The 17,591-nt window shown below is 56.3% G+C and overlaps 1 protein-coding gene across 1 annotated transcript; it reads right to left on the reverse strand.

Annotated features, from left to right (window-relative positions):
- Positions 1-207: 207 nt before the first annotated feature.
- On the reverse strand, positions 208-1,544 carry LOC100275534 (uncharacterized). The gene is given in 3 exon segments (NM_001149591.2): positions 208-457; positions 773-1,177; positions 1,265-1,544. Coding segments are annotated over 3 exon segments (609 nt in total). The 5' UTR covers positions 1,376-1,544; the 3' UTR covers positions 208-364.
- Between the last annotated feature and the right edge of the window lie 16,047 nt (positions 1,545-17,591).

A 17,591-nucleotide genomic window follows, 5' to 3' on the forward strand; every position in this document is an offset into this window, starting at 1 on the left:
TCTACACCCTGAAATAATATAGGTTAGGGCTTATTTGGTTAGGAGGAAATTGAAGTCTCTAATCCCCTTCTAACCAAATAAGCAGGTATTTTTTTTTTTAAAGTTCATGATGGAGATGCTCTGTAGTATGAAACTTTGAATAATGCATATACCATGCATGCAATACTCTTTAGTATCAAGAGGATGGCAGGAGACAACGTGCATGTGGCAGATAAAAGGAAGACTTGACGACTTTGTTTACATAGGATTAGAAGAGGGGTCAGGGTCGCCGGCGCCGGCACAGAAAGAAACAATAAACCAGATAAAAAGGAACAATCTTTTGATAGATCTCTCTTGCGACTGCTAGTTCTAAACTGCATGCTGCTTAGATCCCAAAAGACAGCATCAGCATAGCCATGAGCCCCAGCAGCAGCGGCATTACACAGGCGGCTCCAACTGAATTGGCGCCTCCAACCTCCTGAAAACCACACAAAATTAGTTAGGACATCATCATTCATTAAGAAACAAGACAAACAGAGAGTGACGCAGTTAAAATGGAACATGAGGTGATTAGTTTTTTTTTCCACCTTTGCCCTCCAATACTAATACTTTTAAAAGTTACTGTTGAGAAAAGGAAGCTATTATTACTAATAAAATGGAGATGGGAAAGTATTAAAGGCGGTGTACGTAAAACGGTGATGGATGCTGTATGGAATGGAACCATGCAATGCGAATGCAACGGGCCGCGCCGGCGTGAGATATATCGCTACGTGCACCGCAGCACACTACCCACCTGCCGCGTTTCTCCGGGCGCGGGCATGGGCAGGACGGTGTCGGTGTCCGTGACGCCGCGCGGGACCGGCACGGCCGGGCTGCTCTTGATGAACGCCGCGCCGCCGTCGCCAGAGCCCGGCGCCGGCGCCCCGGCGGTGGGGGCTCTGGCGGGGCCAGCCGACGGCGCCGCCGTGGGCTCGGGTGCGGCCGCGGGCGCGGCCGGCGGGTGCGCGGCGCGCCGGACCTCTCCCCTGTCCCGGCGCCACCGCTCTGTCGGCAGCCTCGGCCGCACGTCGCCACCACCGTGGACCGGCGCCGGCGCGGCGAGCGGCGCCGGGGACAGGCCCGACAGCTCCGGTGAGGGGTCCGGCACGATGACGGCCAGCGGGACCTTCTTCTCCTCGTAGCCGCCGACGCCGTGCAGCTGAAACGCATCGTCGTTATTAGGCTTGCTCCTGGAAGCGCATGCAGCCAAACAATGGGCGTGCGTGCACATCGATGTACCACTTACCTTGAGGGCCAACGACGTGTGCAGTAGCTGGAAGCAGAGCAGCAGCGCGAGGAACGTGCGAGAGCAGCGCACGGGCCCGGCGTTGCCGGGCAGCGTCGTCGCAGCACCCATTTCGCTCCTGCTTCCCTTTCTCAAGTTGCTACCGTGCGCTCTCCCACACTGCCACTCGTTGTTTCAGCTCCTGAAAGCTGCAATGAGTTGCTGGTGTTGCAATCTGCAAATGAGAGTGGTGAAGCTAGTGGAGCGGTAGCCTTTGAGGGCGTTGTTGTTGAAGAAGGGAGCGAGGATTGCACACGATGGTGGGGAGCAGGCGAGCCGAGCACTGGAGACTGGACGCTGGGTGGGTTGGGTGACGACCTGAGTGCAGGTGCCGGGCGGAGCGCAGGCTGGAGAGGGCAGCTTAAAAGCCAAAGCCCAGCTGGCACCACCACCACCCTCCACGCCGGAGCTCAGAGCACAAGAGGTCAAGAGCTAGGTGAGCACAAAGCAAAGCCTGCCGCTAGGTAACAACAACAAAGCCAAGCAGGAGCTAGCAGGCTTTGTTGGCCACTTTTCGACCACCATGATGATGGGGTAAAGGGTTATGTTAATCCATGATCAGATCTGCATCTAATCGCCCAGACCTTAGCAGGTCGTGATTAAACAGGGACGAGAGCTCAGCTTACTAGACGCCGGACAAGGCAGTGCATGCAGACGCAGTAGTGGAGGTGGGAACCGTGCGGTGCAGCTTGAGGCTTCTTTCTGTCTCGTCAGTGGTCACGGCTTCGAAGGCCTTTGAATTCGCTCGGTGTTCGGGATCCGGCAGGGATTCCGATGGGGTGGGTATCGAGGGCGCCTTTTTGGGCCCGATAATTGGGACATGAATGGCTGGCACGGGCGCGCACGCACTTGCTTTGGTTCCCACTCACCGACGACCTTTTCCGTCGAGAGAATCTCGGTGTCGCCAGAAAATAGAGCGTGCAGCCCTTGCTCAGAGCTCCGGAAATCTTCACCCAGCTCCGAGCTCGCTCTCGCTTCATTCGTTTGTCTTGCTGCCTGCCACCCACTGACACGAAACTCCCAGCTCTGCACCAGCGCCATGAAACGTGGGTTCACCGGCCCGGATTGGATTCGTCGCGCGCGTCATCGCATACGAATCTCGCCCCTCGAAATGACACTCCGCTATCAACACTATATATGTCCTTGTCCCCAACCAAGGAGCTGGAAAGGACTCAATCATGGTGTCATCATGCGGGTGTATGTTTCTATACATAATGATACTGAATTACTGGTAACGCGATTATACAATCATCATCAAACGAACATCGCACCACTTTTGATGTTTGGATACACCACTAAGCTTTAGTTCCTGTTGTTACAGAATTTAGCTTGGCCTAAATAATAATTCCGATATATAAATCCTAAAGACTCACTCGCACATGCATGATACAATGGGACTTTAGTACCACCTTGTTAGTGAGACCAACTTAAATAGTTGTTGAGTTGTCTTCACCTGGTTGAAGCTATCAAGGAGAGAGAAAAAGGAAGAACACACGTGCTCGCTCGCTCGCTGGGCGGGGCGCGGGCGCACGACATCCGCGTGAATGGTCCGGCGATTTTTCTAGTTGTTGAGTTGTCTTCACCTGGTTGAAGCTATCAAGGAGAGAGAAAAAGGAAGAACACACGTGCTCGCTCGCTCGCTGGGCGGGGCGCGGGCGCACGACATCCGCATGAATGGTCCGGCGATTTTTCGCCTCCGACCTTACGAAAGTTGAAGCAAAGGACTATCTTGTCATAATGAGCGTCATGACGGTAGTAGCTCAAATGATGAACCAAAAGAGTTTATATGTCGCTGAGACTCTCTTCTTGCTCGTCCCTATAGCCGGTTCAAAAGAATCTACAAGGAGAAGTTAAATTCACATTTAATGTTGCTAAATGTGACAAGATATTTGATGAATTACTCAAGAGCGGTAACATTAAACTGCCTCACACAATTCCTTCGAAAGATGAATTGTAAGGGCATGTATAGTGGAGAGACACCAAAACGGTTCTCCAAGCACAAGAGACAACTAAGAGACTCTATTGTACAATGGAGTGTCTATAATTGTAGTATATTAATAAATATAGAAGTAAATACGTTTATATAACATCGGACCAATAGAACAGATGACGAATTCATACAGTGGGAAGTGAGCCGTGTGTTGCTACTTGGGTTACGAGCCAGAGACGTCTCTTCGCGGAGAGACGACTCCATGATTTATTTGCAAATACCCTATTTAAACACCTCAAGAGCCTCTACATTAAACACCACTATACATGCCCTAAATGCGTGTGTATTATAAATGGCATAACTCCTTTTCTAAAGCCACCAATGATTGCATTGTCTTCCATTGGCAGATGCAATCAGCTATAAATGATGGCCGATTGGTTTTCCAAGGAATGCAAATTGACAGACAGTCGTTCCCCATCAATACACTTGAGATGAATGGCAAGAAGGTCCTAATTTGGCTGGAGATGGCTGATAAAGGCAAGGGTAAGAACATAGTCATCGGTGATCCTCGCACAACAAATCTATCACAAGGAATGACCACTCAGAAGGCTTTAGACAAGAAAGGAACTATAAGGACCACTAATAAGATCGGAGGTAATGGGGGGCAAAATAAAACTAGCCATCGACAGAGTTCTCCTATACGACGTACATCGGGCAATTAGATGGCTATCACCAAACAATCTGGTGCTTCAGATAGTTTGATACTTAGAATCAGACAATCTAATATTGTTAGAAACAAATCGACAACCCACATGATGAAGGTGAATGGGACAGAGAAGCAGTATCGGGGCAAGGCTTTGGGTAAGTCTGCTAAATCTAGTCCTACATTCGATCAACTTCTCTCTAAATATACGAATAAAAGGGTCGTTCTGCACAATCGACTAGCAAAACAATCAAAAGTCGTCTATGGGAAGGAAGCGACCTACGCACAAGCAAAGGCCGATCAAACCTCCTGAAAGGTGGCTCCACGAATGTCGCCTACTCATCCACCTCTAGTTATGTCATGGTATATTCCACCCATCTACCCCATCACCGATGTGTTCTACTGCTCAAGTATTGGAAAATATAACAATGAATCTATAGTACATGCCTAATATGTTTCCCCATTCAGGCTAAGGACACCATAGTTTATGTTTTTTAAAATTGACCAGAGAGTCATTTCCAAAAAAAAGATGCATCCTAAATGACCTTTATGAATTAGAGTTCTATTTGTCACACCTGGATTTAAGGGATAAAGCCGGGTGCATCTCATATGTGCGCTAAAGAAGAACGACACATATAATGACCAAGTGTATAGACACAAATGTCACAAATATTATTACATAGCAGAAGTATCTTATAAAAATAAATGATAACAATAAAGTTGTCGGCGTTTCGAGACCGGGGGGTCCCTAAGCCGACGAGTGAGTGTGATGCGTGCCCCAGCCCAGATGGGTCGAGCGCGTGGGCGAGCGTGAAGGGGGGAGAGGCGAGGCGGCCGGAGACGGGCGTGAGAGAGGTGGAAGTCCCGCGGCCTTCGTGTTCGTCCCGCGCCCAGGTCGGGTGCGCTTGCAGTAGGGGGGTTACAAGCGTCCACGCGGGTGAGGGAAGCGAGCGGCCCCAAGAGAGCGCCTGTCCCGTCCTCGGTCCCGCGCGGCCAACCTCCTCTAAGAAGGCCCTGGTCCTTCCTTTTATAGTCGTAAGGAGAGGATCCAGGTGTACAATGGGGGGTAGCAGAATGCTACGTGTCTAGCGGAGAGAGAGAGCTAGCGCCCTGGGTACATGCCAATGTGGCAGCCGGAGAGGTCTTGGCACCTTGCTGGCGTGATGTCGTGGCTGTCGGAGGAGCGACGGAGCCTGGCGGAGGGACAGCTGTTGGAGCGGTCGAGTCCTTGCTGACGTTGCCCTGCTTCCGTAAGAGAGCTGGGAGCCGCCGTCGTCACAGATCTTGTGGGGCGCCATCATTGCCCATCTGGCGGAGCTAGCCAGATGGGACGCCGGTCTTGTTCTCCGCGACCCGAGTCGGCTCGGGGTAGGATGATGATGGCGCTTCCCGTTGACGTGGCGGGCCTGTGCCCTAGGTCGGGCGATGTGGGAGCTCCTCCGAAGCCGAGGTCGAGTCTGTCTTCCGTGGCCGAGGCCGAGCCCGAACCTCCGGGTCGGGCGAGGCGGAGATCGTTCGGCCGAGGCCAGGGCGGAGCCCGAGCCCTGGGGTCGGGCGAGGCGGAGTTTCGTCGTCTTCTGGGGCTGAGCCCGAGTCCGAACCCTGGGGTCGGGCGGAGCGGAGTTCGCCGTCTTCCGGGTCTTAGCCCGAGTCCGAGCCCTGGGGTCGGGCAGAGCGGAGTTCGCCGTCTTCCGGGTCTTAGCCCGAGTCCGAGCCTTGGGGTCGGGCGGAGCGGAGTTCGCCGTCTTCCGGGTCTTAGCCCGAGTCCGAGCCCTGGGGTCGGGCGGAGCGGAGTTTCCCGTGGTGCCTTTGGCAAGGCCTGACTGCCTGTCAGACTCAATCTGTCGAGTGGCACTGCAGTCGGAGTGGCGCAGGCGGTGCTGTCCTTCTGTCAGACTGGTCAGTGGGGCGGCGGAGTGACGACGGTCACTTCGGCTCTGCCGGGGCGCGCGTCAGGATAGAGGTGTCAGGCCACCTTTGCGTTAAATGCTCCTGCAACTTGGTCAGTCGGTGCGGCGATTTAGTCAGGGTTGCTTCTAAGCGAAGCCAAGGCCTTGGGCGAGCCGGAGGTGTGTCCGCCGTTAAAAGGGGGGCCTCGGGCGAGACGGAAGTCTCTCGAGGTCGGCTGCCCTTGGCCGAGGCTAGGCTCGGACGAAGCGTGATCGAGTCACTCGTGTGGACTTGATCCCTGACTCAATCGTACCCATCAGGCCTTTGCAGCTTTATGCTGATGGGGGTTACCAGCTGAGAATTAGGTGTCTTGAGGGTACCCCTAATTATGGTCCCCGACAGTAGCCCCCGAGCCTCGAAGGGAGTGTTAGCACTCGCTTGGAGGCTTTCGTCGCACTTTTTTGCAAGGGGACCAGCCTTTCTCGGTTGCATTTTGTTCCGGTGGGTGCGCGCGAGCGCACCCGCCGGGTGTAGCCCCCGAGGCCTCGGAGGAGTGGTTACACTCCTTCGAGGTCTTAATGCCTTACATAATGCTTCGGCTGGTCTGGTTGTTCCCTCATGCGAACTGGCCGTAGCCCGGGTGCACGGTCGGGGCCCAAGCTCTCGGGCTGGTATGTTGACGCTGTCAACGGTTCGGCCGGAGCCGGGTTTGCGAGAGCAGCCCCCGAGCCTCCGCACAGGGCGAGAGGACGATCAGGGACAGACTCAACTTTTTACATACGCCCCTACGTCGCCTTTCCGCAAGGAGGAGGGGGGGAGTGCGCCATGTTACCCTCGATGGGCACCGAACATGGTGTCTCCGGTGAGCTGCAAGCGGGTAATCCGAGTGGACGTCCGTGCCCCGTTCGTTGGGGGTCAGCTAGGGGCCCAGAGGCACGCCCAAAAGTACCTGTGGGTGATTTGCCGGACCCGGTCCCCTAGCGACGGGGTCCGAGGGCTCGATGCCTCCCTCCGATGGGATTCCGTTACAAGATCGTTCCCGCTGGTCTCGGAAATGTCCTAGGGTACCTCGGGAGCGCAGCCCGAGCCTCGGTTATGTATCGAACGTACCCCTGGTCATCCCTCGCTCGGCGTCTGAGGCGACTGTGAACCCTTCGGGGGCCAGCCTTCGAACCCCTGATCAGTAATGGGCGCAGAGCCCGAGTAGCCTGAGGCGGTCATGGAGCCCTTCGGGGGGCTGGCCTTCGAACCCCTGACCAGTAGTGGGTGTCGGGCCCACGCGATCTGAGGCGACTGTTGAACCCCTCGGAGGGCCAGTCTTTGAACCTCTGATCAGTAGGGGGGGCTCGGAGCCCGGTTCCTTCGCGGAGAAGGATCCTTTTCGGGGTATCCCCCTTTCCCGGTCCCTGTTGCAAGAGATAGAGAAAGAGGAAAAAGAAAAAGGATACGAAATCGAACGACGTGGCGTACCTCTTTTTGACGCGGTTATTACGACGAAGGCGAAGCGTCGTCCGCTTCTCCTGCTAGAGGCGCCGCCTGTCCCGCCGCGGAGTTAATGCGACAGGGCGAGTGGTTGGCGGGGCGGCCGTTGCGTGTGTGCGATCCGTTCGAGGAACGGGTCACGGGTGCACCGTCATCACGCCGTGGGAGGAGGCTCCCTCGCTGTCCCCGGACGGGACGTGAGCCTGGCTGACGACGTGACTGCTGCTCCCGCCCGCCTGCCACCGTCATTACTGTCGGCCCACTTTCGGCCGCATTGACCGTCGCGCCAGGCTGGCGCCGCTGGGTCGTGTGCTGGTCGCCTCGAGTCACGGCATAGGCTCCGCAACCGAAGAGGCGTGACAGTGGCACAAGTGGTGGCGCGATTGCTTGCATGCAGCAACTGGCGCGCTGGTTGCGCGACGCGTGGGCCTGGGCCTCCAAGCTGGCGTGTCAAAAGTCGGAGAAGCGCGTCCACCTGGCGCGGTTGCATGCCGCCTGCATGGCTGCCCGCCCCTTCCGCCCGTTGGTCTGGGCAAAAGTGGGGGGTTGCTTGTAACCGCTGGGCGGTTGTGCGCACCACGCGCGGCGGTTTGGCTTCTTCTGCTCTGAGCCGGTTTGCATGACATGCGGGACCCAGCCCCCGAGTCGCAGGGGAGGGCCTTGGAGCGTGTTGGAGAAGACTCAGCCCGTGGCGTCCGGGGGCGCACGTAGGGAGAGTTGCCTTTAAAAGGAGGGAGACTCCTTTCAGAAGGCAACCATGTCTTCTTCCTCCCTTATGCGTCGTGTCTTTCCATCTTCCAAGCCCCCGGATGGGGGGTATCCGCCGCCTTTCCGCCTCCTCGTTGGAGGAACGCAACTCCATGGGAGTTGGTACCTCTCAGCCATCGTTCGGCTTCAAGGATTTTCATCACGCAGCCCGGCCGCACCCCTCCACCGGCGATCGCCCGAGATGGCGACCTCCGGCTTGATGGTGGGGGAAAGCGAGCCGGGCTGCGGCCTCTGCCCCTCCCTTAGCCTCAAGGATTTTCATCACCAAGGCTGGGGAGGGGAGAGTGCCGAGTTGGGGTCGGCCCCTGCACGGGCGGTGGCCCGCTCCTTCACTCAGTGATCGGAGGGAAGGGCGGCCGTCGTCCGTGGCGCTGGCAGCTGCAGCGTGCCTGGCTTTCGGGCGCTAGTGGCTTCGGAGCCGCTCGCGGCGCCGGCATCCGCCACGGCAGCTTGAAGAGGTTCTGCTGCCGGCGAGATAGCTGGGGCCGGCCACGGACTGACCTCCAACTCTACGGCCTTCTGCCCGTCCTTGCCTCACGAGTTTTGGCGTGGGCGGGGGCCTCCTGGCAGCAACATCCGCCCTGAGGTCAGTGCTGCCGCTGTTCGACCCCCCGGAGCAGAAGTCGTCGTCGTCGCTGCTGCTGGAGCAGGTGACAGCGCGCCGTTCGTCGGCCTTCCGTTGCTCCGCAGGCCTTCCCCCTCGGAGTGGGGTTGTTCGTACCTGCGGAGGGGGAACCGGAGTTCCGTTTGTAATGGCACTTCGAATGCCAGTGTTTTTTGTTCATTGTGGCTGTCGAGGCCTGAACATGTATGTAATTTCGGCACGGAGCCGTGTTTTTTCCTCATTTTCGAGCAATAAGTCTCGCCTGTTGATTATCTGAACCGCTTCACCAAGCATGAGTCGCCCCGTGTCAAGGTGACGAGTGAGGTATCCGTATCCCGGAGGCGTAGGAATCCCTCGGCTCGATCGGCCTTGTTGTCTGAGGCTCCTCTAGCTTAGTTAAAGAGACCCCTCGACCGCTCTTCGATGAGCCGAGGCCAGGGGTAGCGATATCAGTATGAACAGAGGCGGAGTTGGCTCGAGAATGGGAACCTGGTTGGCCGGAGCCTAGCCGGGTTGTCCGTCAGCGGGGGTCGACGTCGGAGTCGATCAGCCGAGGCCTCGGGTCGGGCTGGCGCCCTTGGAAGATGCTTGGCCGAGGCCCCAGGGGTAACCGGCCGAGCCGCCTGCTCGGGCCGGATTCCCGGAGAAGTCCCTGGAGCGCGTCGCAGTCCGAGGCTGGGTCGGACCTCGCTGAAGGCGTCGTCGATGCCGAGGGTGCTTCGGCTCCCTTCAGCGTGAAGACCCGAGCCTGCAGGATCAGATCGTCTTGTAGCGTGTGCCTTCTGCGGCCGCCGAGGCCAGAAAAACACACCCTCGCTGCGCGTGTGAAGCTGCGTCTTTTTTCCTCTTGTTTCGAGCATCTGGACTTTCCGTCGGTAACAGGGATGTTTGCGCGAGCGAGAGTTGCTTCTCGCGGAAGGTGATGAGTGAGGTATCCGTATCCCGGAGGCGTAGGAATCCCTCGGCTCGGTCGGCCTTGCCGCTTACGCGTACTTTCACCTGTCCATGAGGCCCTGTCCCCGACTTAGTCGAGAAAGCTTGAGGGACCACTTTGGCAGAAGAGCTTCCGAACGTGAAAACTTGTTCGGTCCACGGAGTCGCTTTATCCGGACGCGAGTTACTTATCGCAGAAGGTGATGAGTGAGGTATCCGTATCCCGGAGGCGTAGGAGTCCCTCGGCTCGGTCAGCCTTGGCTGCTTACGTGTACTCCGTCGTTTCCAGGATCCGCTTTCCGAAGTAGTCAAGAAGCACGAAAGAAATTCTGCTAAAAAGAGATCCTTTTTTCGAGGAAAAATTCGACGCAGAGGGGGTCTCCCCCCTTTTAGCCCCCGAGGGAGGGTCGGGCTTTGCCGAGGCGAGGCCGACCCTTCCTTGACGACTAAACTTTGCGTTGGTGCGAGGTATATGAATAACTTGAAAACATCTTAAGGGTAGAAGCGACGTAGCTGTTTGATGTTCCAAGCGTTGCCGTAGATCTCGCCTTGATTGTTGGTCAGCTTGTATGTTCCGGGCTTCAGAACTTTGGCAATGACGAATGGCCCCTCCCAGGGGGGCGTGAGCTTGTGCCTCCCTCGGGCGTCTTGCCGCAGCCGAAGCACCAGATCGCCCACCCGGAGGTCTCGGGACCGGACCCCTCGGGCGTGGTAGCGTCGCAGGGACTGCTGGTACTGCGCCGAGTGTAGTAAGGCCCTGTCCCGAGCCTCTTCCAGCTGGTCCAGCGATTCTTCTTGGCTAGCTTGGTTGCTTTGATCGTTGTAGGCCCTCGTCCTCGGGGAGCCATATTCCAGGTCGGTGGGAAAGATGGCCTCGGCCCCGTAGACCAGGAAGAACGGCATGAAACCCGTGGCACGACTCGGCGTCGTCCTTAGGCTCCAGACCACCGAGGGGAGTTCCTTCATCCATCGCTTGCCGAACCTGTTGAGGCCGTTGTAGATCCGAGGCTTGAGCCCTTGTAGAATCATGCCGTTGGCACGCTCTACTTGCCCATTCGACATGGGATGAGCCACGGCGGCCCAGTCCACCCGGATGTGGTGATCCTCGCAAAAATCCAAGAATTTTTTGCCGGTGAACTGGGTACCGTTGTCGGTGATGATGGAGTTTGGGACCCCGAAGCGATGGATGATGTTGGTGAAGAACGCCACCGCCTGCTCGGACCTGATGCTGTTTAGGGGTCGGACCTCGATCCACTTGGAGAATTTGTCGACGGCGACCAGCAGGTGCGTGTAGCCCCGGGCGCCTTCTGCAAGGGACCGACGAGGTCCAGACCCCATACGGCAAAGGGCCAGGTGATGGGAATGGTCTGCAGAGCCTGAGCGGGCAGGTGGGTCTACTTCGCATAGAATTGGCACCCTTCGCAGGTGCGGACAATTCTAGTGGCGTCAGCCACCGCCGTTGGCCAGCAGAAGCCTTGCCGGAAAGCATTCCCGACAAGGGCTCGGGGTGCCGCGTGATGGCCGCAAGCCCCCGAGTGTATTTCTTGCAGTAGTTCCTGTCCTTCGGCGATGGAGATGCATCGCTGGAGGATGCCCGAGGGGCTGCGATGGTAGAGCTCCTCTTCATCGCCCAGCAAGACGAACGACTTGGCGCGTCGCGCTACCCGCCGAGCCTCGGCTTGGTCGGGGGGTAGCTCTCCTCGGCTGAGATATTGCAGGTACGGGGCCTGCCAATCTCGATCAGGCGTGGCCCCGCTCTGCTCCTCCTCGACGTCTAGTGCCTCGCCCTCGGGGGCCGAGGGTACCTCGGGCTGAGCCGAGGGTGCCTCGGGCTGCGCCGAGGGCGCCTCGGGCTGCGCCGAGGGCGCCTCGGGCTGTGCCGAGGGTGCCTCGGGCTCGGGAGCGTCGTCGATCTTGACGGAGGGTTGATGCAGATCCCGGGAGAAGACGTCCGGGGGAACCGTTGTTCGCCCCGAGGCTATTTTAGCCAGCTCGTCCGCAGTCTCGTTGAAGCGCCGAGCGATGTGGTTGAGCTCGAGCCCGTAGAACTTGTCTTCCAGGCGTCGAACCTCATCGCAGTAGGCCTCCATCTTCGGGTCACGGCAGTGAGAGTTCTTCATGACTTGGTCAATGACGAGCTGCGAGTCACCGCGAGCGTCGAGGCGTCTGACCCCCAGCTCGATGGCGATCCGCAACCCGTTGACCAGAGCCTCGTACTCAGCCACATTGTTGGACGCCGGAAAATGGAGGCGTAGCACGTAGCGTAGGTGCTTCCCGAGGGGCGAGATGAAGAGCAGGCCCGCGCCGGCTCCCATCTTCATCAGCGACCCGTCGAAAAACATGGTCCAGAGCTCCGGTTGGATCGGAGCCGTCGGCAGCTGGGTGTCGACCCATTCGGCCACAAAGTCCGCCAACACCTGGGACTTGATGGCCTTCCGAGGGGCGAACGAGATTGTTTCGCCCATGATTTCCACCGCCCACTTTGCGATCCTGCCGGAGGCCTCTCGGCACTGGATGATCTCCCCCAGGGGGAAGGATGACACCACAGTTACCGGATGAGACTCGAAGTAGTGTCGTAACTTCCGTCTTGTCAGGATCACAGCATACAGCAGCTTCTGAACTTGTGGGTAGCGGATCTTGGTTTCGGACAGTACTTCGCTAACGAAGTAGACTGGCCTCTGAACGGGCAATGCATGCCCTTCCTCTTGCCTCTCGACCACAATCGCGGCGCTAACCACCTGAGTGGTCGCGGCGACGTAGACCAAGAGGGCTTCTCCATCAGCTGGGGGCACCAAGACAGGCGCCTTTGTAAGGAGCGCCTTCAGGTTCCCAAGGGCTTCCTCGGCCTCAGGGGTCCAAGCGAAACACTCGGCCTTCCTTAAGAGGCGGTACAGAGGCAGACCTCTTTCGCTGAGGCGTGAGATAAAGCGGCTCAGGGCCGCGAGGCATCCCATGACCCTCTGTACGCCTTTTAAGTCCTTGATGGGTCCCATGCTGGTGATGGCTGCGATCTTCTCCGGGTTGGCTTCGATGCCTCGCTCGGAGACGATGAACCCCAGGAGCATGCCTCGGGGCACCCCGAAGACACACTTCTCAGGATTGAGCTTGACTCCTTTCGCCTTGAGACATCGGAATGTCGCTTCAAGGTCGGAGAGGAGGTCGGAGGCCTTCCTTGTCTTGACTACGATGTCATCGACGTAGGCCTCGACTGTGCGTCCGATGTGTTTGCCGAACACATGGTTCATGCACCGCTGGTACGTCGCGCCCGCATTCCTCAAACCGAACGGCATGGTGACATAGCAGTACATGCCGAACGGCGTGATGAAAGAAGTCGCGAGCTGGTCGGACTCTTTCATCCGGATTTGGTGATACCCTGAGTAGGCATCGAGGAAGGACAGGGTTTCGCACCCAGCAGTGGAATCCACGATTTGATCGATGCGAGGCAGAGGGTAGGGAACCTTCGGACATGCTTTGTTGAGACAAGTGTAGTCTACGCACATCCGCCATTTCCCCCCTTTCTTCCTCACAAGCACAGGGTTGGCAAGCCATTTGGGATGGAATACCTCTTTGATGAACCCTGCCGCCATTAGCTTGTGGATCTCTTCGCCAATCACTCTGCGCTTCTCCTCGTCGAATCGGCGCAGAGGCTGCCTGACGGGTCGGGCTCCGGCCCGGATATCCAGCGAGTGCTCGGCGACATCCCTCGGTATGCCGGGCATGTCCGAGGGACTCCACGCAAAGACGTTGGCGTTTGCGCGGAGAAAGTCGACGAGCACTGCTTCCTATTTGGGGTCGAGCCCGGAACCGATCCGGATCTACTTGGAGCCGCCACTGGGGTCGAGTGGGACGGCCTTAACCGTCTCCGCTGGCTCGAAGTTGCCGGCATGGCGCTTCACATCTGGCACCTCCTTGGAGAGGTTCTCCAGGTCGGCGATGAGGGCCTCGGACTCGGCGAGGGCCTCGGCGTACTCCACGCACTCCACGTCGCATTCGAACGCGTGTTTGTACGTGGGGCCGATGGTGATGACCCCGTTGGGGCCCGGCATCTTGAGCTTCAGGTAGGCGTAGTTGGGGACGGCCATGAACTTCGCGTAGCATGGCCTCCCCAGTACAGCGTGGTAGGTTCTGTGGGAGATAGATATCCCCCAGGTCCACTAAAAGAGTAAAGGACCTCACGAAAGGTCCAAGGGCCCAATAAATCGTAAGGTCATTCTTTCGTGGGCCTGGGGAGAAACAACCGGCAAAGCAGAACGACATGAGGCTGGATTGGTGCAAACCCGGACGGCCCACAGCGTCGAGCGAATGGCTGCAACAGAGATCCGACTTTCCCGCGCTGGAGTCTCCATGCAACGAAGCCATGCGAGGATAAGTCGGCGAGGGTTACGTAGGGATAATCTCAAGAGGTTCACTATCTTTTAGCTACTTATTGTTATCATATCCACGTGTACTGCCCCACGGTCGAGTATATAAGGCCTAGGGGGCACCCCTTCAGAACGATCGACCCTGTTCTACTTAGCCACCCACAAAAACTCTCTGCGCCCTCTATCCAGAGAATCCTCTTGTAACCACGCTCATATACTCACCAGGACGTAGGGTGTTACGCACTTCTAAAGCGGCCCGAACATGTAAACCTTGTCCATTGTCCCTCGTGCGATCGGCACGAACCATTTTGCTACAGTTGTCGACACCGTCCTACTCCTAAAAACACCTTGAGGGGCAACCCCGGGTGTGCGGTCGGACCCAAAACACCGACAGCTGGCGCGCCAGGTAGGGGTGTGGAGGTGAACCCACGTGAACGTCCATAGGGCACCCTCGGGGGCTGGGTCACAGTCGGCGCTGCCCACCTGAGCTGGATCATCCCTGGCAACACCCTCGGGGGCTGGGCAGTGGCCTACACTCTTCACCCGAGCTAAGTCACTCCCGACGACATCCTCGGGGGCTGGGCATATATCAGCGCCATTCTTGGGACCCAGGCTCTCTGCCGTGACCACCTCTAAGGTTGACGGGCCTTCAGCTACTTCCATGGGATCAGAACGATCCAGGTCAGCATCCCGACCCTCGAGACCATGCTCTAAGGTCGACGAGGCACGGGATGACCTCAACCCAGCATCTGGCACGGCTGCACAAGTTTCTGTCGCATCAGCATCTGCAGGCTCCGATAGCAAGTCTTCTGGGACCATATCCTCTAGAGTTTTATCAAAGTCGGCCATGGACAGCTCTTGCAAACCAATAAGGGCAGACAAAGCAGGAGAAGGAACTCCACTACTTCCACCGCTAGCAATGAATTGCTGACTGTTTTTCCGAGTTAAAGGAATTTCATCTTCTTCCTCGTCATCCTCTACAGTGGCAACACAAGCAGCACTCCCACTGGGATCACCAACAGTTTGGGCACACCCATTGGGATCAACGACAGTTTGGGCACACCCATTGGGATCAACGACAGTTTGGGCACACCCATTGGGTTCAGTATCAGTAAGACCGATAACAGGCACTTCTTCAGCAGCAGGAATTAAAATGCCGGCGTCCTCATCGAAACTGGATACTCGCCGGAGGCGTCTTCTCTTTTTCTTTTGCTCATCAGCAGAAGGCTCGGGACGACTAGCTCGGCTAGGGCGCCTCGGACGAGTGCTGACAGTTTTTGAGATATCCAAAGTTGTATCAACCTCTGGAAGGGGCACCACTGCCAAGGTACCAACAGGAGCAGCATCGGACGAATCCTCAGCTAATAGATCAAGCATATCATTTATGTTAGCATCACTGGGATTCAGAGGCACTTCAAAATAAACCTGCCGTTCATCATCAGAAATCGCCCCGAGCGAAACAACTAAAGAATTGACTTCCTCAGCAGAGGGTCGCACTCTAAGGCCCAAATTGCTGTCAGTCACAGGCGGATTTGACACAAAAAGGGTGAAATCTTTGGGAGGAGGCAGATTCCAAGCCGAGTATGCCACTGGAGCACCAACATTCGAAACTTTACCTCTGAGGATCATTTCAAGTCGGCCTACCAAATCAACAGAAGGAATTCTCCTATTGGTAACTCGGGTTGAGTCGGCCAGCCCTCGGTAAAGATATGCCGGATAGGCCCTGTCTTTCAGTGGCTGAATGTTTTTGAAAACGAAATCTGTGACCACAGCTTCGGCAGTCAGACCTCTCTCTTTCAGTAATCCGATTTCAGTAAGCAACACACCCGCCTCGGCCACTTCTTGATCCGTGGGAGACTCAGTCCAACTCAGAGTACGAACATCTGGCTGTCTTCCTGAGCGGGGAGGGAGAGAATTTCCATAATTATCCATTATAAACCACTCCAGACGCCAACCTTTAATGCTGTCTTTGAGGGGTATCTCGAGATACTCGGTCTTCCGCCCCCGGCGCATTTCTAAACTGGCACCTCCGACCAATTGATGTTGCCCCCCGGCCATCCCAGGACGGCAGTGGTACAGATACTTCCATAAGCCAAAATGCGGCAGCACGCCAAGATAAGCTTCGCAAAGGTGAACGAAAATAGAGATTTGGAGAATGGAGTTAGGGTTCAAGTGAGTCAGGTTGATGTGATAAAAATCAAGGATGCCACGGAAAAAAGGAGATATGGGAAGGCCGAGGCCGCGAAGAAGGAAAGGAGTGTAAACCACTGACTCGTGGGTATCTTCGGTGGGGACAGTAGTCCCGTGGCAAGCACGCCAAGAACAGAGTTCCTGTGGAGGGAGAACCCCGATGGAAACAAGGCGGAGAAGCTCAACTTCAGAAATCACAGACATATGGTTACCTGCAAAGGGTAACTGACTGTTGGGGTCGATGGCGGGGATCACTGCGGCAGACGAGTTCGCGGTCTTCCTCTTGGGCGCCATCTTGCTTCTCGCTGGCGAAACAGAGCAGGAGGCGAGTGGCAGAGAAGACTCAGATGCGGAAATGCAAGAACTAGGGCACGGAAAGCAAAGGCGGCTAAAAGCGCGACTCTTAAGGGATATTCTTGAGCCAGATACCTTTTTCAAAAGTGCCCAGTCATCACCCGGCGGTCATCTCCGAAATCCCAGCATGCCACGCGGATATCCAACAGTTATTTCCAAGAGAGCCAATGTGCCACCTCATCACTCGGTCATTTTCCTCAAAGTAACTTGAGAAGCTGGCTATCACTCGGCGCTGCCTCCAAAACGCCGACCACGTGCTCAATCGCTCGGCATTACTTCTAAAATGCCGACGCCGACCTTCAATCACTCGGCGCTGCCTCTAAAACGCCGACCACGTGCTCAATCGCTCGGCATTACTTCTAAAATGCCGACGCCGACCTTCAATCACTCGGCGCTGCCTCTAAAACGCCGACCACGTGTTCAATCGCTCGGCATTACCTCTAAAATGCCGACGCCGACCTCCAATCACTCGGCGCTGCCTCTAAAACGTCGACCACGTGCTCAATCGCTCGGCATTACTTCTAAAATGCCGACGCCGACCTTCAATCACTCGGCGCTGCTTCTAAAACACCGACCACGTGCTCAATCGCTCGGCATTACTTCTAAAATGCCGACGCCGACCTTCAATCACTCGGCGTGTCCTTTAACACGCCAATCACGTGTTCAAACGCTCAGCATTACTTCTAAAATGCTGACGCCGATATTCTATCACTCGGCGTTATTTCTAAAAATGCCGGCCCCGTATTTTGTCGCTTGGCATTACTTCTAAAATGCCGATGCCGACCTTCTATCATTCGGCATTGCCTCTAAAGCGCAGGTCTTGTGTTCGATTGCTCGGTGTTACTTCTAAAACGCTGATGTCAATCTTCACATTGCTCGGCGTTGTTTCTACTATATCAAAAGAATCAGTTCAACATTCAGCAAAAGCAACGACAAGTCATCAAAAAGAGGGGATAAACGACAGTCTTCATTAAAGGGAAGTTAACGAGTTTACAAACCAACTCTTCACGAGTTGGTACTTCCCTAATTCTACTCTACATTACTACTACTACTAAACTACAATATACTACTCT

Source organism: Zea mays, chromosome 4, assembly GCF_902167145.1.
Source record: "Zea mays cultivar B73 chromosome 4, Zm-B73-REFERENCE-NAM-5.0, whole genome shotgun sequence".
Taxonomy (NCBI): Eukaryota; Viridiplantae; Streptophyta; class Magnoliopsida; order Poales; family Poaceae; genus Zea; species Zea mays.